Source organism: Rattus norvegicus, chromosome 15 (assembly GCF_036323735.1).
Source record: "Rattus norvegicus strain BN/NHsdMcwi chromosome 15, GRCr8, whole genome shotgun sequence".
In the NCBI taxonomy this organism is placed as follows: Eukaryota; Metazoa; Chordata; class Mammalia; order Rodentia; family Muridae; genus Rattus; species Rattus norvegicus.
This window is the reverse complement of record NC_086033.1, coordinates 32,535,471-32,559,117: the sequence shown is the minus strand read 5'-3', so window position 1 is coordinate 32,559,117 and position 23,647 is coordinate 32,535,471. Positions and strand designations below refer to the sequence as shown.

Sequence of the window (23,647 nt, the reverse complement as noted above, 5' to 3'; positions counted from 1 at the left end):
TCCTTTCGTCCTCCCTTGGCTTCTCTCCCTAGCCATCTCTCGTGAGCCTTGGAATGGGTCTCCCTCATCACCTCCCATGCCGAGTGTATCTCCCCCTGCCTTAACTCTCACCCCTGCACCTCATTCTTTGTATTCCTCTTGCACTCCCGGTCTCCCCAGCATCTCTCCTCCCCCGCCTGGCTCTGGCCTCCCCCTGCCTCCCCATCTTAAGACTCCTCCCCCTAGCTCCTCTCCCCTCCCCTCCCTCCGCTTCACTCCACTCCCTGCCGGCAAGCCAGGGTTTCTTTCCACCGTGGGGGTCTCTGAGCCTCCCATTCTCCCCTCTGCCTGCCTTCTCCCTCACCTCAAGGGTAGCGAGCCCCCATTTTTTTTCTGCCTGAGCATCCTCTCACCACCCCCACTGCCAGTGACTCTCTCCCCACCCTCTCCTCTCCGCTCCTCTCTGCCCCTTTAAATCTGCCTGGCCCAACCTCCCCCTTGATGCTGGGTTTGGAGCAAACATTGATTTGTGCTCGGATGGAATTGGAATTTTGATTTTTTTCCCCTCTCCCAACCATAAGAAGAAAAAAATAAAACACCCCCTCTTGATAGCCCCCTCCTCTTTCCCATCCAGCTCCCAGCTCCTCTTTGCTGCCTCCGTTCAAGGCAGATTTTTTCCCCCTACACTTATTCCCCTCCACCTTGCCACTACCTCACCCCCCACACTAGCCTGCACCTTCAGCCGAGGAGAGGGGACTCTTCCATAGCTCCCCCACTTCCTTCTCTGGGTTGTAGCAGTCTCTCCGGAAGGGAAGGGGGCTTGGTTTGTCCGGGTGAGGTGTGAGTGGAGGGACCCTGACATGGAAACTGCGCCCGGGAGGCAGCCTGAGCCCCAGCTCACATGGTGAGTAACCTGTCCCCTCCCTTTCGCCAGTCTGCCCATCCCTACCCTCATCCCCCACCCCACCCCCAACATCCCCATTCTACCATCGGCGCACCTGGGGCCGGGTTTTCAGCTACATTTTTACCCCCTGCCTCCCCCGCACCAGGATTTGCTAGCGAAGCCAAAATCAAGGCAGAGGGGTCCAAATCGCCAGGAAAGCAGGTGTCGGAAGACCCTGCCCTGGCCCCTCCCAGGTCCCCCACCTATAACTGCCATCCACACCCCACACTCCGGGGTTCTAGGTTGGAGAAGTAGGACTCGGGATCAGGGCTGGGACCCCAAGTCCCGGGAGGCGCCCTCTACAAGTTGGGAGGGATGGGAAAGCCCCCTTGCCCTCACCGCTTGGGAGCTGCTGAAAGATGCTGCCTAGGGGGGATGGGAGGAGGGTTGGAAGGCGGTGCTGATGCCCTAAAGCTACCGGCAGGGGAGCGGCAGGCAAAGAAGGGGACCTCGCTTTCCACTTGCCTCGCTCTCCACTTGCACCCCTTTTTCTCCGCAGCCACTCAGGATGAGGGTCCGGCCCTGCCTGCCCGCGCTGGGGCCCCTCCGCCCAGCCCCGGTCTAACTGCCCCCGCCCCAAGGCCTCGCCCGGCCCCCAGGCCCCCAGCCGGCTTTCCAGCCCCAGGATGCGCTGAGCTGCCGGGGGGCTGAGGCCACGCCAACTACATGCATGTCCCCCGGGGGCAAGTTCGACTTTGACGACGGGGGCTGCTACGTGGGGGGCTGGGAGGCGGGGCGGGCACATGGCTACGGCGTGTGCACCGGGCCCGGCGCCCAGGGAGAGTACAGCGGCTGCTGGGCTCACGGCTTCGAGTCGCTGGGTGTCTTCACGGGGCCCGGCGGACACAGTTACCAGGGCCACTGGCAGCAGGGCAAGCGCGAAGGGCTGGGCGTGGAGCGCAAGAGCCGCTGGACCTACCGCGGCGAGTGGCTGGGCGGGCTGAAGGGGCGCAGCGGCGTGTGGGAGAGCGTGTCCGGCCTGCGCTACGCCGGGCTCTGGAAGGACGGCTTCCAGGACGGCTACGGCACCGAGACCTACTCCGATGGAGGTGCGGGGCCCGGCCCACTACTGTCTGCCCGTCCGCGTGCGCCTCCCGCCGGCCTGGGGCGCGTGTGCTTCCCCAGCCCTCCGCCTTCCACGCCCTGCTATTCCCATCCTCCATGCTCCTTCCCCAGCCATATGCGTGCGGTGCGCCAGCCTTCTGTTTCCAGTATTCCCGTCCGTCCCTCACACCATCCCCCAGTCCAGGACCCCAGCCTCCATCTTCCTGCCTCTCCCACCATCATCATACTCAAAACAAACTCATTTGACAGTTTTTCTACCTGCTTCTCCTTCGTTCCAACCTGCCTGCCCCTCCCACCTGCCCTTTCCACTTGCCTGACCCCTCGCCTCTTAACCTATAATCGTCAAGTCAGCTTGTAGCCTGCAGTCCTGTTTGCCTGCCACGTGCCTTTTTTACACACTACCACCTGTCAGCTTGTGCATCACAGTCTCTGAGCCACCTGTCCTTCATATACTCCAGCCTGCCCACTTCTCTGCCTTTCCCCAGTCCGCTGACATTGCCAAAATCCACCATATCTTAATGCTACCCTACCTGTCTTCATCCTGCTCTTCCACCCCTCCCAACGAAGCTTGGCCTGTTCCTTCCCGGGATCTCCACACTCACAGCTTCCTCCTGTCACCTGAGCTTCCAAGGGCTTTGGGGCTACGAATTAGTGGGTTTGGGAGCCGCCGTAATGTTCTGACTCTTTCACTCCTGTACATCGACAGGCACTTACCAAGGCCAGTGGCAAGCCGGAAAACGCCATGGCTACGGGGTACGCCAGAGTGTACCCTACCACCAGGCGGCGCTTCTGCGCTCACCCCGCCGCACCTCCCTGGACTCCGGCCACAGCGACCCCCCGACGCCGCCTCCACCCCTACCCCTACCAGGAGATGAAGGAGGCAGCCCTGCCTCCGGCTCCAGAGGCGGCTTCGTACTGGCGGGGCCAGGGGACGCCGATGGGGCGTCTTCCCGTAAGCGCACCCCAGCAGCAGGTGGATTCTTCCGCCGTTCACTGCTGCTCAGCGGGCTCCGGGCTGGTGGGCGCCGCAGCTCCCTGGGCAGCAAGAGGGGATCACTACGAAGCGAGGTGAGCAGCGAAGTGGGCAGTACAGGACCCCCGGGCTCCGAGGCCAGCGGGCCCCCTATCCCAGCGCCACCTGCCCTCATCGAGGGCTCTGCCACTGAGGTGTACGCCGGTGAGTGGCGTGCGGACCGGCGCAGTGGCTACGGAGTGAGCCAGAGATCCAACGGGCTGCGCTATGAAGGCGAGTGGCTGGGCAACCGACGGCACGGATACGGGCGCACCACCCGGCCCGATGGCTCCCGTGAGGAGGGCAAGTACAAGCGCAACCGGCTGGTACACGGGGGACGTGTCCGCAGCCTCCTGCCTCTGGCCCTTAGACGGGGCAAAGTCAAGGAGAAAGTGGACAGGGCTGTCGAAGGTGCCCGTCGAGCTGTGAGTGCTGCCCGCCAGCGCCAGGAAATTGCTGCTGCCAGGTGGGCATCTGGTGCACAGATCTAACGTGGGTTGAGAGGAGAGGTTCCTCTGGGTACTACACTTAAGAGAGAATCAAGACCCAAGCTCTACAGCCTGTTGGGGAAACATGCCCAGGCCTATGTCCAGGCAGTTGTAGCTCTAGGATTTGGGGTGTTTAGAACCGAGGCTACAGGTGGATGAGGGTGTAACTGTGGGTGGCTCAGTGTGTGGGGGTGGGGAGTAGTAATGTGGATATGTGTGTCTATAGAATCCATGGTGTGTGGCTGGTACAGTGAACGCTGCTTTGTACAGACCCCAAAACCTCATGGTTTCCCTGGTCTTCTTGCTCTGCTCATCCAGCCTTCAGGCCTCGGGCTGGGAGGATGGGTGCTGTAGACTTTTCCTCACCAGTTTCCAGCTTGCCTTTATTTCAGCCTTGACTGAAATCTATTTCTAGTTTCTGAGGAGGTCTAGTTTTTACGGCTGAAATCCATTCTCTGCCCACTTTGCCTGCTTTGCCTCAGATCTGAAGGGAGGAGTCTTGCCTCTAAAGAAGCTTTGTCTTTCAGCAAAATAAGATTACAGGTCGATGCATCAGAGCCTTGTTAGCTGAAGCAGTGAAGTCCAGAAAGAATATAACGTAAGCCAGGTGTGGTGGCCCACGCCTTTAATCGCAGCATTCAGGAGGCAGAGGCAAGCAGATCTCTTGAGTTCGAGGTCAGCCTGATCTTCAGGGATAGTTTCAGGAGAGCCAGAGCTACACAAAGAAACCTCATATGGGGGGGGGGGTTCTTTTTAAAGAAGTAAAATGAATTTTAATAATATTTTTATTTAAGCCATATTTCCAAATTGTTATCCTTTCAACCAACAATATAATTTACATTCCTTACGGATTCTTTAAAATGATGTGCATAGTTTTCACCTACAGTTTATCATTTCTGGTTGAGAGAAGCCGCGTTTTCAGTGCTTAATAGTTCTATGAATGAGACAGCACGGGTCTAAAAATACCCAGAATGCATTTGGAATGAGAGTCAAAGACCCTTGCTCTATGGAGCTCACACACATTTGAATTTGTATGTATTGTTTTCTTTAATGAGGTAATGAGGGTTGAGGGTACATCAGGATAGGCCCAGATATGAATCAAAGAACTTGCATAATGGGCAAGTCGTTGTATCCGTGCACATGTGTGAATATGATTATGTATGACTATGTCAAATCCCGAGTGGATAACTGGGCCAGAGAATGTGCATCTGTAGTTGTGTCTGACTGCTATGGATCCTAAAATCTAGGCCGTAAGCCAGGACAGAGGGAGGTCAGAGCATCGTGGAACGTTTTGGGCTAGATAGGGTGCAGGAAAAAACTGATCTCACTAGCTAGAAGATCAGGCAGTGGGAAGAGGCTGGCTGGTCTCCCCAGCAACAGGCCTGACAACCCTGATTGGCTGCTGGCTGCCATGGAAACCACAGAGCCTCGGCAGCAGGTGCATCCGCCAGGTAGCTTGAGTGTGGCCTGATGCCCAAGCACAGACTAAGTCTACTGCTTATTAGACTTAAGAATCCACACCCTTCATGTCTAAAGCCACAGGTTTTTGTGGCCATCAACAGAACTCAGTACAACCCAAGAGTGAAGCTCAGATCTGGTTGTTTCTGCTCCTGTGTGCCTGACTTCAGTCTGGACTATAAAAGCAATCGAATGATACTAAAGCACCAACAGCAGAGGGTGAAATGGGAGGGAGCATCTGAAAGAGAGAACTGAGAAACAGTAATGGAGCGAGGACTGAGCATCCTTTAAAGTGGTCTGAGCTTGAGGAGCAGGCTAGGAAAACAAGCAGGATACAGAAGACTTTACACAGACATGAGATGTACGCACTGAATGTTCGCACTAGGTGTCAGCGCTTACAGTGGTAGGGAAGGGGTTCAAAAGTGGTGGGGGGGAACCTCTCTTATTCCAGCTCTATGCTAGACACGGGCTCATGCCTTTAGTCCCAACACTTGGGAAATAGAGGCAAAAAAGGAGTCTTGGCTACACAAGGAGTTCGAAGCCGATCTGGTCTACGTGAGTTGGAGAAAGAGAGACTTCTAGATCTCAGAGATGCGTTGGAGTTGGGGAGGCAGCGACAGGAACAGAAGAGAAGGATGTGATACCAGAAGAAACCACACAAGAGCGAGATGAAAACTTTTCCTGCCAGGGAATCTAGACTGGTCTAAGTGGAATTAAATAAAGAGGGCTTGCAGTGGGGAGTGGGCAACACAGAGGAAGGGGTGGTTGAAGAAGATGGTGGTGGGGACTGCTGTTAGAGCAGGGTAAGGTACTGGACAGTGCCTTACATCCCTCAGAGAGGCAGGAGGGGTTGGTAGGAATCAGAGGTGCTAAAGCTACAACAGGACTGCCAGGGAGTTGCCAAGAAAGCAAAAGCTCAGTAAACAGGAGCAGGGCAGCCATGGAATGCAGAGATGGGAGGGGAGCTGGCCCTGCGGCTGGAAGAAGTGTTACTACCGGGACATACGGGTAGAACAGTGTGAGAGGAAAGGGGGAGTGTGGTGACAGAGTACAGCCCTGGACTAAGTGAAGAAGCCAGTCCTGGCCCGCTGAAGGATGACAATGGCTGGCTTTGTGCAGAGGGAGGAGAACTGCAGAGATAGCTCAAGCCAGACAGATGTGATGTAGTGGGGACTGGGTAAGGGGCTAGCGCATCAGAGCATGAATAAATTGACGTGGGGGAAGGTCGGCCAAGTCCCTGTTCCCGGGACCCAACAGGGCAGCAGACGCCCTCCTCAAAGCAGTGGCAGCCAGCAGCGTCGCGGAGAAGGCCGTGGAGGCGGCGCGGATGGCCAAGCTGATAGCCCAGGATCTACAACCCATGTTAGAGGCCCCAGGTGAGGTGTGGGCATCCTGTGGGAAGGGAGGGTTCCCTGGGGAGCTGGAGAGGCTCATGGGGTGGGGTTGGGGACACGGAGTGGGTGGAAAAAAACAAGGGGGTAGAGGGTGTCTTGGAGGTGGAACCAAGCGGGTGTGAGGCAGGGTAATGGAAGGTTTGAGGTCTGGTGAAGACAAGCTATGAGCCTGGGGGTAACCAGAACCCTGGACAGTGCTAAGCAGAGAGCTGCAGCCTCTCTGGCTCCTGGCTCCCACTGATTCCTAGCTGTTCCTGCCCAGGCCGCAGACCCCGACAGGATTCTGGAGGTTCTGACACAGAGCCTTTGGATGAGGACAGCCCCGGGGTATACGAGAATGGACTGACCCCCTCAGAGGGATCTCCGGAACTGCCCAGCAGCCCTGCTTCCTCCCACCAACCTTGGCGGGCCCCTCCCTGCCGGAGCCCACTGCCTCCCGGAGGGAACTGGGGCCCCTTCTCCAGTCCTAAAGCTTGGCCTGAGGAGTGGGGGGGTCCTGGTGAGCAGGCAGAGGAACTGGCTGGCTATGAGGCTGAGGATGAGGCTGGGATGCAGGGTCCAGGACCGAGAGATGGTTCCCCACTTCTCGGAGGCTGCAGTGACAGTTCAGGAAGTCTTCGAGAGGAGGAAGGGGAAGATGAAGAGTCCTTGCCCCAGCTGAGGGCCCCAGGAGGCTCAGAATCTGAGCCTGTCACCACTCCAGTTTTGAGGGGCCTGTCTTCAAGGGGTCCTGATGCTGGGTGCCTGACAGAAGAGTTTGAGGAGCCTGCTGCCACCGAGAGGCCTGCCCAGCCGGTGAGCCCCACCCCCTGTGCCTTCTTCTTTTCAAAGCCCTGCCTCCCAAACCTCCAGGCTTCAGTACAATCCCCTGAGGGGCTTGAATTTCCACCCAGCTTCCTCTCTGCCTGGCCAGTCTTGGACCACACCCCACTTTATAGAAAAGATAACTTTACAGCTCAAATGACCCTTGGAGTCCAGCCCTCCCAGAAGACAGCTAGGAAATAGGCCTCGAGCACTTAAGTAACCTGTCCCCAGCTACAAACTAATAATTAATGGTAAAATCAGAGCACTTTTTCCTGTTCTCCTTCCATATCATTTCCAGCCCCAGTTTCCTGCTCCACCCCCACCCCCACCTCCAGACTTTCTCTCTTTGGTGCCCAGAAATAGGAAAAAATTGTTCCTCCCAACCCTCACTCTCCCTCCCTCTCCTGGGGGTTAGGGGGAGGCTGTGCAGACAGAAAATCGAGAGAGGTGGAGAGTTTCTCCAGAACCCTCTGCTCTGATTGGATTCCAGGCCTTCTCCCATCTCCTAGCAACCACATCCTCCCTCACCCCTTCCTCCCTCTGCCTTACTGCAGTACTGGCTGCTGCTGCCAATGTCTGCTGCTAAGGCCAGGCACCTTCTGCCTTGCCCACATGATACGCTGAGGGATGGGGAGAGCGGTGGTGGTGGTGGTGGGTGGAGGCAGTGCCTTCTATCTTCAGAGTGTGAGGGCAGGGCTCTGCAGAGAAGCGAGGCTCTTCACAGTCTGAAATCAGCTCCTCTACTCTTACCTGTGTGTGTGTGTGGGGGGGGGGGGGGTCTGGGACCTTTCGGCTTTGCCAATAAAGCCAGGGCAGGGAGGTGGGACCTACACTTGCCTTCCCGGACTGACTTCACTTCGCCCTCTGTCTCTCTAGGGAGCTGCCAACCCCCTGGTGGTAGGAGCTGTGGCCTTGCTGGATCTCAGCCTGGCGTTCCTGTTCTCCCAGCTCCTCACCTGAGGCAACATCCTGGCTTCCTCCGGCTTGGTTGCCTGCCTCTGCACCCACTCTGACCTTTGACCTGCCTTCTCTTCTCTCCTCCTCCACCTACCTGTGTTTTCCCCTTTCCTTTCTCCCAGGCCCCTTTCTTTTTGTCTCTTGCTTCTTCCTTCCCTCTATTCTTTGAGATGGTCTCATTTATTCTGGACCTGTCTCTGGTCTTCCTGGTTTTCTTTCCCACCCCAACCCCTCTTTCTCTAGATTGTTTACATATGAAGGGCTGTTCTCTCTCAGAGTTGCTCTCTCCTCTGAGATACACAAATCTAAGTCAGACCATTGCCCCCCATGTCCTCCCCAACCTTTTATTTGAATCAAAACTTCACCAAGGGTAGGGGTTTGGTGTCCTAAGGAATCTCCTGGAATCTGAGTGGAAGGGAGAAAGAGAACACTTATGAAGTGACTGAGTGGCCAGACTAGGCACTGGCTGAGCCACTTGGGGCTCACTGGCCCCCATGGAAAGCTTCAGGGAGAGTACCCTCCACTCTTACCTCCCAGAACCTACCTAAGTTCTTGCCTAATTCAATCCTTCCCTGAGGGAGAAAAGGGGAGCGAACAACAGGAAGCTCCCCATGCTCCCTCTCCTGTCCTCCTCAGCCAGTCCCTCTCCCAACCCCCAAGGATGGCACGCCAAGCCAAGAGCAATGGGCAAAGCAACGAAAACCATCTGGTACACCAAGCCCGCCCCTCTCAGACTCTGCCACTCACCTCTCTACCCTTCTCCGCCCCCTGAAAATTTATTTGGTTGGTCTGGACTCACTTGTGGCCTTTGATTAAATTCCTAAGGGGCCTGAAGAAGACATTTCTGCCCAGGGTCAGAGGCACTGCAGCAAGCAGGGACCCCACTCCAGCTCTGGCGGTTGTGGGGAGCACACGGAAGACGAGGACTGAAGGGCAGCAAATGCTGCCACAAGTCTAGTTCCCAAGCCCTCACATAGACTCCTGTGAGGTGGGAAAATAAAGGGGATCTGAGGAACTCGCTCGCTGTCTCCCACACTTTCAGGCAGGGCAGAGGTGGGTGTCATCCCCAGATGAGAGGTGGGTGAAGAGCCTGTCTGAGATACGCTTGATCCATCGTCACTAGCTTATCCTCTGGGGACAGAAAGCTCTACAAGAGGGAACTGTAGAAGCCCGGGGGACTCTCCTTCCCTGCATGAGGCAGAGGCAAGCGGCCTGCCAATCCCCTCCTCAAGGAACGGCCTTGCCTGGGAATGCCCACCACACAACCTTCTTATTTTTCTAGTCAACCTCTGTTTACTCCCTGGCCTGCCTTCCTCCCGCCTTCCTTCCTTCCTTCCTTCTCGATCTTTACTTCTGATTTCTATTTCATGGAATTTGGGATTGACGTTATACAACAGTGCCGACAACATCAAGTCTTGCAGGAAAAAAAAAATACAAAGAAATTTAACAAAAAAAAGTATATTAATAAAAAAGTTCCAAAAAGGGGGGGACTGTCATCTCCTTTGGGGTGCAATGGCTTCTGACCCAAGTGTCACCTGATGGGGCGGATGAAAAATGAGGCCCCTGGGGGAGCCATAGTCCTGTAACAATTCTAGGTTCCTTTATCAAAGTACCAAAGAGGCCAGAGGTCAGAAATCTCAAGTAGGCTCAGCAAGGAGGCCCTAGAGGGGCGGGTCCCGTGGTAGAGGCGGGGAAGAGGGAAGGGCCCGAGCAGCGCACCAACCCCAGCTCTGTCCCATACCAGGAAGTCCTGGGTAGGGGGTAGAAGAGCAAAGCTGACACCGGAGCCAGGTGAGCTTGGGACTGGGGAGCCTTCTGTGGGAATGGGGGCGAGAAATCTCGCAAAGGCAATAGCGCAGAAAACCAGGAGAAAAACTGGAGAAGAGAATCTGGCCGGGGAAGGAGAGTGAGAAATAGACTGATCTGAAGCGCAGGCTCAGTAGAAACAGGCACAGGGTGGAGCAAGGACGCATGCGTAGTGGGGATGTCCTTGCGAGGCGGGAGAGTGGCTCTCGGGTCCAGGTGGGAGGTAAAAGTGGACACGGTTTTAGGTCGGCGGTGGAACGCAATCCTTTAGAGATCTTGGCTCAGGGCAATTCTGTCCAACCGGCTAGAACGTGTTAAATTAAGCCTTTCCAACTCCCGGGCTCTGTCCCCAGGATGGTGCCTTCGTTGAAACTTCAGGACCTAATCGAAGAGATTCGTGGGGCCAAGACGCAGGCCCAGGAACGGGAGGTGATCCAGAAGGAGTGCGCCCAAATTCGGGCCTCCTTCCGCGATGGGGATCCCCTGCAGAGACATCGCCAGCTAGCCAAACTTCTCTACGTCCATATGTTGGGCTACCCCGCCCACTTTGGACAGGTACTGGCCTGGGATGGCCCCAAATTTTGAGGAAGATGGCCATTGCGCCCCTTTGTATTTGTACCCCCCGCTGTGTTTTTTTTCCGCCAGATTTTTTGTTTCCGAAACAGGTTCTGTATAGTCCCGATTGACCTAGAACTCGAGAAAACCCTGCCTCCGTTTCAGTGTGGGGGTTTTCAGGCATGCCTCACCCTGCCCAGTTAAATCCTTTGGCTTCTGAGCCTTTTATCCATCACCCTACTAGTGATTTCTTGGCCAGCCCCGTTCAGCACCTCCCCATCCTCTTCCAGCTTCTACTCCTACACAGGTCCCTGAAACCACCCTGCTGTCATCTGGATCAACACTTAAGCCTCTGGTTACAGAGAGATGAAATATGATTCCTCACGTTAATCTGGCCTAAAGGAGGTTGTAGCGGGGAAGTTAGTGCCTGTGGTTTCACCCTGCTCCTCCTGGTCTGCCTCATTCCCTATAGATGGAGTGCCTGAAACTGATCGCCTCCCCCAGATTCACAGACAAGAGGGTGGGCTACCTTGGGGCCATGCTCCTATTGGATGAGAGACACGATGCCCATCTGCTCATTACCAACAGCATCAAGAAGTGAGAGGGTCCCGGGGCCCTTGAAATCAGGGCGCTGGGAGAGTGGGAACCGCAAAATCCCAGAGGGGCTGCCTGCTATCGGTACTGCGCCGACGAACTGGTTTGCTCAGATTTGACTGACCATCCTTCCAACCTTACAGTGACCTGAGCCAAGGGATTCAGCCAGTTCAAGGCCTGGCCCTGTGTACTCTGAGTACCATGGGCTCTGCTGAGATGTGCCGGGACCTAGCCACCGAGGTGGAAAAGCTGTTTCAGCAACCCAGCCCCTATGTGCGTAAGAAGGTGAGATGTGGGCGTTTGCCTCTCCAGAACGTGCTCTCAGTCTGCCGTGGAAGAGGCATGGCCTCTAACGTGGTGGCCCTTTCTGAGGCCCTCGACCTCTGCAGGCTATCTTGGCTGCAGTGCACATGATCCGGAAGGACCCCGAGCTCTCCAACATCTTCCTCCCACCCTGTACCAAACTGCTTCGTGAGCGCCATCATGGTAAGGGTCCAGGGATCTCCACTGTCCACTTCTGGTCTGGCTATGAATAGATGACGTGAAAAGCAAATCAGGAAGAGCAGCTCATCGGATAAGGGCGGTGCACACACACAAACACACGCGTAGTAGACTGTCCCATGGCCTGGCCCACCATTCACTGCCCCGCCCTGACCCCAGGCACCCTGCTGGGCACCATCACGCTGATCACGGAGCTCTGTGAAAGAAACCCTGCAGCCCTCAGACACTTTCGCAAGGTGGGCTAGTGAAGGGGCAGGCCGTGGGGCAGGCAGAGGTGGATGGTGGGTGCTCAACTGGGACTGATGGTTGAGAGGAGACAGACAGGCAGAACTCAGACAAGGCTGGATGTGCCCGTCTTCCAGGTAGTGCCCCAGCTGGTACAGATCCTCCGGACTCTGGTGACGACAGGATACTCCACAGAGCACAGTATCTCTGGAGTCAGCGACCCCTTCTTGCAGGTAGGCTGAGCTTTACTTGCCGTATTCCCAGAACAGAGAAGGCTTCTCAGGAAGACCTTGGCCAGTGGTCACTTCCCGTTTGGTCACAGTCCATGTCTTGAATAAGAAGGTAGTGAACTCAGGATTGCCCTAGTTGTCCTAAGACTGGGGAAATGAAAGGTGGCTACCAGAAAGTCCAGTTTGGTAACCATTAAAAGGCCTATTCCAAAGCCCAGTATGGTGGCCGAGGCAGGTGGATTAAATGAGGCCCATGAGTGTGTAGTGGGCCGGGTTCACAGAGTGAGTTCCAGGACAGCCAGGGCTACAGAGAGAGAGAAAAAAACCCTTCGGTTTTAAACTCCCCCAACTCTATGTAACTCTGACCTCCTCCCAGCTCATCTAAGGGAGCTGTAGAGGTGAGAAAGAGTTGGGCCCCTTGCAGTATTTGTTGTCTACACTGTTAGGTCTTTTTGCCTCGGGCCCACGACCCTACCCTGTGAACCACTCTGATCCAATCTCAGGTCCAGATACTCCGCCTACTTCGGATCCTCGGACGGAACCATGAAGAAAGCAGCGAGACCATGAACGACTTGCTGGCCCAGGTGGGAGGCACGCCTTAGGCCTTGTGGTTTCTTAGGGTCCATCAGGCCTGCATACTCCCCAGAGGACCATTCACCACGAAGAGGCCTTTCTGTCCCCGCCCAACCGACGAAGTCCATGCATTCACTGGAACCCTGTACAGATGCACCTCTCCCCCATCTGCACAGGTAGCCACCAACACAGACACCAGCCGAAATGCAGGCAACGCAGTCCTGTTGGAGACAGTACTGACCATCATGGCCATCCACTCTGCAGCTGGCCTCCGGGTACCACTACACAGTCATGTGCTCTTCTGCTGTGGCCCCACCTACTCAGCTAGTCCTGGTCCCTGGCTTTTCCCTAACCCCCATCATGGAGGAGATCCCACTGAACAAGTGGCTTCTTCCCTTACTGTCTCCACCTTCTTCCTCCCACAGGTTCTAGCTGTTAACATTCTCGGTCGTTTCTTGCTCAACAATGACAAGAATATCAGGTAACAGCCAGTATGGGGCTAGATTGTACCACTATCCACCTGGCCCTCTGCATTCCTCCCTTCGGATCCACCTAACCCTTAGGTATCCTGGAGGCAACACGGGTTATCAAGGCTGGTACGCCCATGTGATGTGGCCTCTCTTACCCTGACCAGGTATGTAGCTCTGACATCGTTGCTGCAGCTGGTACAGTCTGACCACAGTGCTGTGCAACGTCACCGGTCCACCGTGGTAGAGTGTCTACAGGAAAAGGACGCCTCCCTTAGCAGGTAAGCAGAAGGAGAAGGGAGAAGGGGACAGGGCAGAGGACACAGCACCCAGTGGCCGAAACTCAAACCAGCTCAAGAGCATCTGGGAATAGGGAAGCCAGAACAGGGTGAGCTCAGCCATCTGCACGGATGCCTTTCTCTCGCCAGGCGGGCCCTGGAGCTGAGCCTGGCCCTGGTGAATAGCTCCAATGTGCGAGCTATGATGCAGGAGCTGCAGGCCTTTCTGGAGTCCTGCCCCCCTGATCTTCGGGCTGACTGTGCCTCAGGCATTCTGTTGGCTGCAGAGAGGTAAGTGACATGTGACTGGGAGTCAGAGGGTGTGGCCTGGGAAGGGACAGTGTCAGCGCTGATGAGCCACATCCCCTAGGTTTGCTCCCAGCAAGCGGTGGCACATAGACACCATTCTGCACGTGCTGACCACGGTAAGAGGCGGGTAGTCAGGGAATTGGGCAGCAGTCAGCAGAGCCCTGACTTGGCTGCATCCACCCCTCTCCAGGCAGGCACCCATGTGAGGGATGATGCAGTGGCCAACTTGACCCAGCTGATTGGGGAGGCCGAGGAGCTGCATACCTACTCCGTGCGCCGCCTCTACAGTGCGTTAGCAGAGGATATCTCCCAGGTATCATTCCTGTCTTCCCAGGTCCGGCTGACCAGCCTTCTCAATTCTAGAAATTGAATGCTTTCCCCCACAAGCATAGAAAATTGAACCAAGGACCAAGCCTACCTTTTATTTAAGCTTCTGTCCTGCCCCTGGTGACTACTGGCTACATCTCCAGATAAATAATTGTAATCCCTCTAAGCTCCATGTCCTCAACGTTCTAGAAATGCCTACCTCCCAGGCTGTCTTCGAGACCAAAAGTTGGCACATAGAGTAGTCACTTCTATTATTACTTTCAGTGCCAAGTGGATTAACGGTGACAGCCTAAGATACCTATAACTCCCTCTGTCAACTTGAGTAGAGTAGGTAGAAACCATCTCTGTTTTCTTCTCAGGCCTCCGTCCTGTGATCACGCTATGTAGTTTTGTTGCTTGCCCACCAGAGGGCAGTAGTAGCCAAAAATGCTAAGATGGAGCCTATTAAACTTAAAAGTCTCCTCCCTACCCTGCCAACCCCACCTTCTTTGCATTGCAGTAAAGGGGATTTGTTGGGTCTAGAGGAGAGGACCCCACCCCGCACCCAACCAGCCCCTCAGTGTCTCATCTCCCATCCAGCAACCACTGGTTCAGGTGGCGGCCTGGTGTATTGGCGAGTATGGAGACCTCCTGCTGGAAGGTAACTGTGAGGAGACGGAGCCTTTTCAGGTGAGACCTGAGGTGTGAGCGAGACCCTGGGGAGGATTCATCAGGACAGACATGACGTGTTGCCCACACCTGAAGGTGGAAGAAGAGGACGTGCTGGCACTACTGGAGAAGGTGCTCCAGTCCCACATGTCCCTGCCAGCCACTCGAGGCTATGCTATCACGGCTCTCATGAAACTCAGCACCCGGCTCCAGGGAGACAACAAGTAAGAAGGGGCTCCTGTCCCATGAGAGATGTCCTTTTGCCATGCCTACTAGTCTTCAAAGTCCCCAGGCACACATCCCTCTCCCAACCTAGTCCTTAGGAATCTGCTTTTGAATCACATATATCAAGTGTCTCCTTGCTCTGTGAGGCCTCTCCCTTCCCTCTCGTCCTGGAGTGGAAGGGCAGGCCGACTGCCATGGCCTCTCACATGCCACGCCGTGGCCCAGTCGTATCCGCCAGGTGGTGTCCATCTACGGGAGCTGTATGGACATAGAGCTTCAACAGCGGGCTGTGGAGTATAACGTACTCTTCCAGAAGTATGACCACATGAGGTATGTCCAGAAACCTGCAGGTAGAACTTCACACTATCCTCTCCCAGTGCTCTCGTCCCACCTTTCTCTTTGTGGGGCTCGCCTCCCATCCATAGTTGATGCCAAGCCGGTGTCCCATCCTCATTGGTTGTCAGAAGTCCAGCAATGGTGCCCTGTCTTAGTCAGAATGGGGCTTGTGACCCCGCATGCCACAGCCCTCTACGTCCTTAGTCTTCTTCCTAAATGCTTCTGTGAAAGCATGGGCTTCACACGGGAACCCCTGCACTCCATCCCTTCAGGGCTGCCATCCTCGAAAAGATGCCTCTTGTGGAGCGCAGTGACCCTCAAGTTAATGAGGAAGGGAAGGAAAAGCAAACTGGGGCCCAGCCCTTGGAAGCAACAGCCCCTGTCCCCACACAACCCCAGGTGAGAAGGTGGGAGGCTCTGAGGAAAGAAGACTTATGTGGGTGTACACACCCTACCATGACCCTCCCGCCCTTTGCCCCAGGCCACCAAACTCTTAGATCTGCTTGATCTCCTGGATGACACTTCTGGGCATGCTCAGCGCCTTCCTCCTCTGGACCCTTCCCCAGGGGAAGCCTTAATTAATCTCCTCGACCTTCCCTGTGCACCTCCAACCCCAGGTAGGCCTCGGCAAAGGGAGACACATTAAGAAGTGGAGTGGAGATGGGTCATTTCTCCTTCTGAGCCAAGGATGGGGACACCCATCTCAGTAGGCAACAGTTTCATTCCATGGCAATCCCACCGTGGTCCTCTTTCATGATCCCTGTTGTATTTCTCACCCCAGTCTGCAGGCCTGTTTCCACTCCAGTCTGGTCCATATCACTTCCCACTACCCCCTCTATTGGCTCCTTCAGCTCCCCAAATTCTTCCACCTCAAACCTTTAACATTTCACATTCTTTACCCAACCCCAAAAGGGCTAGCAGATTCCACTCACTCTTCAGCTAAATGCCATCTGTCCTACCCTCTCCTGCTTAACTTGGTTCACCACAGCCATGATTACCTTACACTTCCATGTTTCTCTTCCCCCAACTAGATGGTCAGCTCCAACCTTAGCTTGTCTAGTTTGTCATTAGATCTGGGGCAGTTGCAGGGTCAAGACTGGCTCACTCCGTTTTTCCTGGGTGAGTGGATGCGTGTTCTATCTTAAGCCCGTGCGCTGAGCTACCTCTCCCCCTTCTCCAGCTCCAATCCCCAGTGTCAGAGTGTTTGAGCGTAAGGGCCTACAGCTGGATCTTTCCTTCATGCGGCCCTCGGAAACCCCTGCTTTGCTCTTAGTCACTGCCACCACCACCAACTCCTCAGAGGAGGCTGTTACCCACTTCGTTTGCCAGGCGGCTGTGCCCAAGGTTTGAAAACTGGGGTTCAGACAGGTGTGATAGCTCGGGTCTATCATTCTAGAACTTAGAAAGCTGAGGCAGGGAGACTCACCGGCCAACCTGAGGGTAACATAGTGACTTGGAAGCCAATTTGAGCTACATTGTTTCGATAAAAGAGGGAGAAAAGGGGTTGGGGATTTAGCTCAGTGGTAGAGCGCTTGCCTAGGAAGCGCAAGGCCCTGGGTTCGGTCCCCAGCTCCGAAAAAAAGAACCAAAAAAAAAAAAAAAAAAAAAAAGAAAGAGACATTGAGTCAGTTACACTCTTTGGGCTGGAGAGATGGCTCAGTGGTTAAGAGCACTGACTGCTCTTCCAGAGGTCCTGAGTTCAAATCCCAGCAACCACATGGTGGCTCACAATCATCTGTAATGGAATCCGATGCCCTCTTCTGGTGTGTCAGAAGACAGCTACAGTGTACTCATATACAAAATAAATAAATAAATCTTTAAAAAAAAAAAGAGGGAGAAAAAATAGCACTCAGAGGTGGCCCAGGCACTGCAGGAGAAAAGGCCAGAAAGGAGTGGAGGAGGGTGGGAGGCAGAGTGTAATGAGAAAGGAGGGATGGAGTTATTGGGGTGTCATCCAAAAATGTGTGGGAACCCCAGGATGTGGAGGACTGCCTGAGCCTAACCAGAGGCCTTACTATGCTCTGCCCAAATCTCCCACGTTCAGAGTTTCCAGCTGCAGTTACAGGCCCCCAGTGGGAACACAATTCCAGCTCAGGGTGGTCCTCCCATCACCCAGGTCTTCAGAATCCTCAATCCTAACAAGGTGAGTTGTTAGATCCTGTGGCTAAGAGGGGCAGGAGAGGTCTGAGCCCTGACCCTGGTCTCTGCTTCCCTGCTTTTAGGCCCCTTTGCGACTAAAGCTTCGCCTCACCTACAACCACTCTGGCCAGCCAGTGCAGGAGATCTTCGAGGTGGACAACTTGCCTGTGGAGACGTGGCAGTAACTTACTGTGGTCAGTGTCTGGCCTGGGTTTCTCCAGGCTCTTGGTGTCTCGTTCAAGAAATAGAAATAAAGGCACACGTAAATTGCGAAGTAGCAAGGAAACTTTATTTAAAAGCACAGTGACCATACAGATTAGAAATGTGCTGCAAACGGGTGATGATCACAGTACTCAAGGGCCCAGGGTCATTGCCCAGTGTCCCTTTGATAAAGTCTCAGGGAAAGGTGTTAGTTGCAAAGTAGCATAATTTTCTATTTTCGCTGACAGACTTGGATTCTATAAGCCTTTCCTGACTGTGCATGACCCTTCCCATGATGCAGCTGATTTTTTTAATCACATGCTAACTCATTCTTCATAGACACAGGATGGTCAATAGGGTTCTCCTTAAAAGTTCACCCAAAGGACACAGTTTACCTTACTGTGCTTGCACCCGAAACCAGTCTAGGCCTAACCAGCCCCCTACTTTGGGGTATGTTCTAAAATGTTTGAATAAGACTGTCCACAAAAGGGGAGTTTTTGATGGCCACCGGGGAAGGAGAGATTTATTCCGTCGTTCGAAGTGGGACATGACTGCTACTCAATATGGCTGGGGTCCTGGGTGCACTGTTAAAAGTGTGTGTCCGCAGTACATGCAGCTGAGGATCCTAGGGCACCAAGTGGCAGTTAGCGGAGAGGCATGTATGGCTTGAAGCAAGTGGAGTTGCGGGCTGCTAAGCTTGCCTGTCTCATCACTGCCTCAGCTCACCTGAAATCTTTCTGCGCCCTCAGCTTGGGACACAGCCCTGAGGGCCACCAGCAGGTGGCACTCGGACCCTTTATTTGTCACCGCAATATGGACAGCCTGCCTCCTGCCCAACAAAAAATGTCTATGAAGCCTGAGGAGGGCAGAAAGGCCTAGCTGAGAGAAACAGTGTCTAAGAGCCGAGGGCGGAGCCTTCTCCACAAGAATGACTTCCCGGAATCCTAGGAACCTGTCTCAACATTGACCGTTTGCTTTCTCCCCTCTCTGGGTTGGAGAGCAAATGTATGTCTGAACTGCCACACAGGGCACTCTACCCTCCAGGCACAGTGACAGGCCCAGAATGTCTAGATCCCTTAAGGAGTTCCCAACCATTTCTCCACCTTCTTACTCTTCCTGCACCCCAAGGCAGGGGAATCCCCACTGTTTCCCCTCATCCCTAACTCAGCTGTAAGGCGGCTTCAGAGCCTCTGGCAGAATCAATGGCATCGACCAGGGGAGGGGGGGTGGCAAGGGATTTCCCTGTGCTTAACTACTGATCACGGCTAAGTGGAAATCCTATAAACACGAGCGGAAATCAATGGAGGCTGCTTAGCGGCCAGGGGAGAGGGGCGGCCCACAGATTGCATCTGACGGATGAGGGAAGCAGTGAGGGAGGGCTCCAGGAAGGATAGCTCAGTGTGGGTGAAAGACCAGGCAGAGCTGGAGAGAAAAGTAGCTCTGCTGAAAGGGAAGGGGCGCAGTGGGTCCGGGTGTGGATGGCAGCTTCAGGGTTACCATCCTTTTGAGGAAGTGAACCCTGCTTCCATGCACTGTTGTCACGGTACTGAGTCCCCTGTGGCCTCACCGGAACTGTCTGCTTCTAGCAGGCGCTGATAGTCCTGAGGCCTGAAGCGCTGTAGGTAGACCAGGAGCTTAGCAGGTGCCTTCTCCTGTGCTGGCACTCCTGCGGGCAAGGGGACAAGGAGGAAAGAGGATTGAGCCCTTGTACACGCTTCCGTTCTGGTCCCTGCCCACCCGGCCAGGGCAAAATTTGCAAAGCACTAAGAATCCAGACGTCATCAAGCAGCTTGTCCAACCCACCCACTCACTCACTGGACTGCAAAGGTGAGACCCTCACGGCAAAGACCCACTTGGGTTGTGCCTCTCCTCCAGCAATGAGAGATGGTGAAGCAGCATCCTGTGCCACGGAGGCAGGGGAGCCAAACTCACTTCATTTGTTACCGCTTTCTCCCAATCAAGATTCAAGCCCATCTAGGCAGGCTGAAGCTCATTAGCTTGGTAATGGAGCACACGCAGCGGAGTACGGAAGATAACCAAGCGCTGTGAGAAACGGAGCTCCGGAACTGGAACTGTGGAACCGCGAGGGGAGCTCACAGAACCTCGTCTCTAACTGCCTGATGCCAGTGTCGCTAATGGACAGCAGCCTGCTGACCCACAGCAGGAAACCACGGGTGGTTTCCAAGGAGGCTCAGCCCTCCAGGGCTGTCAGGCCCTGTGGGGCACACAAAGTGGGCAGATGAGTTATTTCAGAGCTAGATATGGAGACAGAACCACCTGCCAGAGTACACCACTGCCCCGCCCCCCATACCAATGTGGTGCTCTTATCTTTACACCAATCGGAAAGCATGGTCGAGGGGGTGTGGCTACCTACACCTGTAACACCAGCCCTGGGGCGGATCACAAGCTTAAGGCCTATCCTGGGCTACACAGAAGACTACAGAAAGAGCCAAAGGAGTAGTAAAATAACCATGTAGGAAGTTGAAAGAGAAAACGGAAGTTTGTGAAGGATCAAAGCAGAAACCTGATAAATAGAACTAGGAGAATTAAGTGACAACTAGGATGAAGATTGGGAACCGGGAAGAATGAAATCCAAATTAGCTACTAAAGAATAGGGAATGATTTTTATAGAAGCGTACGCAAATTGGATTTTTCAAGAAAATCGCTACAAAAAAACTTCCCTTACAACAATGATTTTCACTCTCCAGTGAGGTTAAGTGAGAAACAAAAACAGCCCAAAGGGCCAGTCTCCCTCACCCAGCATTCTGCTGAGCATACAGAGGCCTATCTCCCTCACCAAGCATGCTACTGACGCTGATGATCTTCTCTAGGGCAGCCGGGACTTCAGCCTTCTCATGCACCACGGCCTCTACCTCACCCACGGCATAACCGAAATCCGTTGAATCCAAGTCCACTGTGAGCAGTGACTCCTCTTCATGGGCTCCAGATAAGGCCAGCTTCCAGGAACTTCGTGTAGTTATAAAACTAGCTACTTCCTGCAGCTTCAGTCGGCCCAGGACAGCAGCCACACCTGCAGTCTCCTGCTCCCCAGACCCCAGCAGTTCAAAGAGCTGGGTCACAATTGCAGATTCCGATGTGACTTCCACATACTCATTGTGAGGTCCTGAGACACCTGTTACTCCAGGACATTTGAACTCCCATCCACTACCTTCTCGTTGTCGCAGCCAGTGGTCAGACAGCATAAGGCTTAACTCAGAGGTATCATAGTACGTGTCTCGGAAGGTGACCCGGTGCTCCAGGGTGGCCCCCAACTTCTGCAGCCTTTCCTCTGTGTCAGGCCCTGGAGTAAACTTTCGCTCCACCTCAATCAAGCCCTGGGCCATGTTAACCTGCAACACACTTTTGTGAAGAATTCACTGCGTGCTCAAGGTGAGGACTAGTCATCAAAGACCCACTAGTCCTGGATGAATTTAAGATGCATATACACTGTCTCAGAGCCCTGCTCCAGTGACACAAGGCTCTACTTCAAGGTCTCACCGGGCTGCAACAATGGTGACAAGTCTCCAGTTAAATCCTACTACTGATAACCCGAAAGGCTCCCTAGAAAACAGGCCGTGATGCTGATGACCTATCTTCTCTTTACACCTTGCTACCCAAGGCCAGAATTCACTGCCCAGGAGGGCCTGCCATTCTTCGCCTAAGCACCATACAGCGGAACCTCCGGACACTCTTCAAGACCCCAGGGTCTCCTTCTCCCGGGACCCGGAAGTGGGGGAAGGGTGCCCACGCTACACCCGCGAGGAATGCCGGGAGCGGTCTCCCGCTCCGGACCTTAGTCCTGGCTTTTTACGCGCGAGTCCGGTCCCAGCACCAGCGGCCATATTAGACCGGTGTGGCGGTGCCGATGGCAAGCTAGGCCTGAGAGGTCTATTAGGTTACGTACGACCCAACCCGGTGGGCAAGAGGAGCAAGACCATCCTCTTGCCTGCTGTTCATCCTGGATCTTTTCTGGAGCCCCGGCATCGGCCAAGATCTCGAGCCTTAGCGTGAGCCTGGCACTCTGGGCCTGATGCATGATGGGAGATGTAGTTCCAAAGGGCCAACTCACCTTTCGTGGCCACCCGTCACTATGGTGATGAGAAACATGTAATTAGTGTCAGCCAGCCGGAATCTACCTAAAGCTCTACTGGAAGGCTTTGGGGGGTGTGGCGAACGGGAAGGGTAGTTCCTAACCCCTCCCAGTGTAGACGGTGGGTGGTCCTGATGAAACACAAACTATGGCTCCCAGGTGGTGGTGGCCTGTAATTCAATTTAGCCACTTGGAATATTTTTATAGTTTTTTTTTTTGTTGTTGTTGTTGCATGTTGTTGTTTTGGGTCTGTTGTTGTTTTGACCTAAGGATTTCATGTAACCCAATTTAGCCTGGAACTGCCGATTCCCCTTCGAGTGATTGCTGGGTTACATGTGTGAGCCAACGTGCCCTTACCTCTTTACTGGGACTTTAGAGGGGATCTAATACAAACTGGTTCAAAGGTTTAGAATAAAGATGAGTAGGAAATATTGTATCCGTGGAGGAAGTTGTTTTGAATGTGAATTAAGAGATGTGATGGGAGCGCTGGAGTGATGGATTCTCAGCACTTAAGTACACTTGCTGTTCTCACAGAGCTCTGGGATTGCCTTCCCAGCATTCTCTAGTTACAGGGGTTCTTACTCCCTCTTCTGGCACCCTTCTGTACTACAGACAAAACACTGGTACATATTCTTTTTAATGAGAGAGTGTATGAATGAATGAATGAATGAATGAATGAATGAATGAATATGATGGGATTACTGGAGGCCTAGATGAGAATAACTGCCTAAGTAAAGAACCAGAAACTAGCTACAGCACCTAGCCAGTATCTAAGCTGACAATGACTTGAAGTGTAATTGAGTGGCAGGTTGAAAAGCCACGAGTGAGTGCCAGACTCAGTCCAACAGTCCTGGAGGCAGCTCTGTCAGGAGTACAAACAGTAGTCAGGCAGAGTGGTGTGCACCTGGCTTCCCACCATCGGGCAAGCTGGGGCAAGAAATCACAGCTTGAGGAGAGCCTGTACAGACTGATTTCCAGCCACTCCTGGGCCAAGAGTGAGACAGGCAGGGAGCATTACGAGAACTTGGCATTTACAGACATGGCATTTTGAACGTGGGATGGCATTCAACAAATGCCTGCTTCTGGTCTATGGGCTGGATCTTACAGAACACAGAAAATACCAGTGCTTCCTGAGTCAACAAAACTGAAAAGTAAAGCCAAAGATCTGAGTGGGGAGGAAACAAGTCCCTGGCCCCAGCTCTTCTCATTAGCCCGATCTTCATCTGTTCTCTTTAGTAGACCCTGGCTGGCTCTTGGGCATGCTACTCCACCTGCCTCAGTTATATGAGGACTAAAGAGTCAGTTACAAAGTTTACTGTTACATTGAGAAACTCAAAATAATGGTTTTGTAACCAACCTCAATTTCGGTAGTTCTTGTTATTGTTATCCGGTGAGAAAAATATGTCACAGCAGCAAGCTTGGGCTCTTGCGTCAGACCACTGAGATTTGCATGATCTTACTAGCATTTATTGGTCATACAATCTTGAGCTGGGAAACCGTGTTTTCTTCCAGTATAAAATGAAGTCCTGTATACTCCACTTTAGAGTCTATTTTTTTTTTCTTTCTGAGACTGGGTTTCTCTGTGTAGCCCTGGTTGCCCTAGAACTCTCTGTAGCCCAGGTTGACTTCAAATTCAGAGATCCACCTGCCTTTGCCTCCCAAGTACCGGATGAAAGGTATGCACCAGTACACCCAGTTCTGCTTTAGAATCTTAAAATCTTAGAATATAAAACATTGATGAGCTGACAAGCTGATGAAAAGAAGGAACCAAACCTCCCAGCTCCCTACCCAACTTGGAGGGATGTAACTGAGTTAAGAACACAGCAGCACTGAGAGACTTCAGAGTAATTGCTATGAAACAGAATGTTCTAGTAATCAAAAGGGGGTGGGAACGATAAGGCTAGAAGAAGGGAGTGAAATAATGATGGACCTCCCAAAAGCTCTACTTGGGAAGTAGAGGTAGAAGCCTAGTCTACAGAACATGTTCTAGGACAGCCAAAACTACCCACTGAAACCCTGTCTCGAAAACCAAAAAAATAAAAA

General features: G+C 53.7%; 4 protein-coding genes across 8 annotated transcripts in view; 3 read left to right on the top strand and 1 right to left on the bottom strand.

The window, feature by feature from the left end:
* The first annotated feature begins 258 nt into the window (after positions 1-258).
* Jph4 (junctophilin 4) lies at positions 259-9,582 on the top strand. The gene is made up of 6 exons (NM_001003711.2): positions 259-883; positions 1,422-1,971; positions 2,694-3,465; positions 6,203-6,321; positions 6,602-7,134; positions 8,020-9,582. Exons 2-6 carry the CDS (start codon positions 1,593-1,595, stop codon positions 8,101-8,103), a joined length of 1,887 nt encoding a protein of 628 aa, NP_001003711.2. The 5' UTR covers positions 259-883; positions 1,422-1,592; the 3' UTR covers positions 8,104-9,582.
* A 143-nt stretch (positions 9,583-9,725) lies between these two features.
* Ap1g2 (adaptor related protein complex 1 subunit gamma 2) lies at positions 9,726-17,590 on the top strand. Of its 3 annotated transcripts, NM_001427245.1 has the most exons (22): positions 9,838-9,891; positions 10,260-10,461; positions 10,934-11,058; positions 11,199-11,340; positions 11,445-11,541; positions 11,716-11,792; positions 11,919-12,014; positions 12,515-12,595; positions 12,761-12,859; positions 13,010-13,065; positions 13,219-13,332; positions 13,480-13,620; positions 13,700-13,754; positions 13,829-13,951; positions 14,545-14,634; positions 14,710-14,837; positions 15,064-15,168; positions 15,447-15,573; positions 15,656-15,791; positions 16,355-16,518; positions 17,219-17,317; positions 17,397-17,590. In NM_001427245.1, exons 2-22 carry the CDS (start codon positions 10,261-10,263, stop codon positions 17,496-17,498), a joined length of 2,358 nt encoding a protein of 785 aa, NP_001414174.1. In that variant the 5' UTR covers positions 9,838-9,891; position 10,260; the 3' UTR covers positions 17,499-17,590. The 3 variants fall into 3 exon arrangements, with proteins under 3 accessions (XP_038949762.1, NP_001414174.1, XP_063129959.1); XM_063273889.1 differs by lacking the exons at positions 9,838-9,891; positions 10,934-11,058; positions 11,716-11,792 and having other exon boundaries at positions 10,331-10,461; positions 17,397-17,587; XM_039093834.2 differs by lacking the exons at positions 14,710-14,837; positions 15,064-15,168; positions 15,447-15,573; ... (2 more) ...; positions 17,219-17,317; positions 17,397-17,590 and having other exon boundaries at positions 9,726-9,891; positions 14,465-14,601.
* Zfhx2 (zinc finger homeobox 2) overlaps positions 17,398-23,647 on the top strand; it is a 39,966-nt gene continuing 33,716 nt past the window's right edge. Inside the window, exon 1 of the mRNA XM_063274250.1 lies at positions 17,398-17,507. The gene's annotated coding sequence lies outside the window, so the exon portion shown is untranslated. The remainder of the gene's footprint in view (positions 17,508-23,647) is intronic.
* Thtpa (thiamine triphosphatase) lies at positions 17,581-22,821 on the bottom strand. Of its 3 annotated transcripts, none has more exons than XM_006251970.5 (2): positions 20,272-22,821; positions 17,581-19,180 (listed from the first exon to the last, which is right to left on the bottom strand). In XM_006251970.5, the coding sequence occupies exons 1-2, from the start codon at positions 20,856-20,858 to the stop codon at positions 19,150-19,152; spliced, it is 618 nt and encodes a 205-aa protein (XP_006252032.1). In that variant the 5' UTR covers positions 20,859-22,821; the 3' UTR covers positions 17,581-19,149. The 3 variants fall into 3 exon arrangements, with proteins under 3 accessions (XP_006252032.1, XP_063130321.1, NP_001007683.1); XM_063274251.1 differs by having other exon boundaries at positions 17,581-19,729; positions 20,312-22,821; NM_001007682.1 differs by having other exon boundaries at positions 20,312-21,220.

Bases quoted from the DNA above. Each gene is read 5' to 3' on its own strand.
- Ap1g2 (NM_001427245.1), top strand. From the start codon at position 10,261: ATGGTGCCTTCGTTGAAACTTCAGGACCTAATCGAAGAGATTCGTGGG. The intron at 15,792-16,354 runs GTAGGCCTCGGC...CCCCTTCTCCAG, and splicing joins CTGTGCACCTCCAACCCCAG to CTCCAATCCCCAGTGTCAGA. The intron at 16,519-17,218 runs GTTTGAAAACTG...TCCCACGTTCAG, and splicing joins GCCAGGCGGCTGTGCCCAAG to AGTTTCCAGCTGCAGTTACA.
- Jph4 (NM_001003711.2), top strand. From the start codon at position 1,593: ATGTCCCCCGGGGGCAAGTTCGACTTTGACGACGGGGGCTGCTACGTG. The intron at 3,466-6,202 runs GTGGGCATCTGG...GGGACCCAACAG, and splicing joins CAGGAAATTGCTGCTGCCAG to GGCAGCAGACGCCCTCCTCA. The intron at 7,135-8,019 runs GTGAGCCCCACC...CTGTCTCTCTAG, and splicing joins CCGAGAGGCCTGCCCAGCCG to GGAGCTGCCAACCCCCTGGT.
- Thtpa (NM_001007682.1), bottom strand. From the start codon at position 20,858: ATGGCCCAGGGCTTGATTGAGGTGGAGCGAAAGTTTACTCCAGGGCCT. The intron at 19,181-20,311 runs GTGAGGGAGATA...CCTTGCCCGCAG, and splicing joins CAGCGTCAGTAGCATGCTTG to GAGTGCCAGCACAGGAGAAG.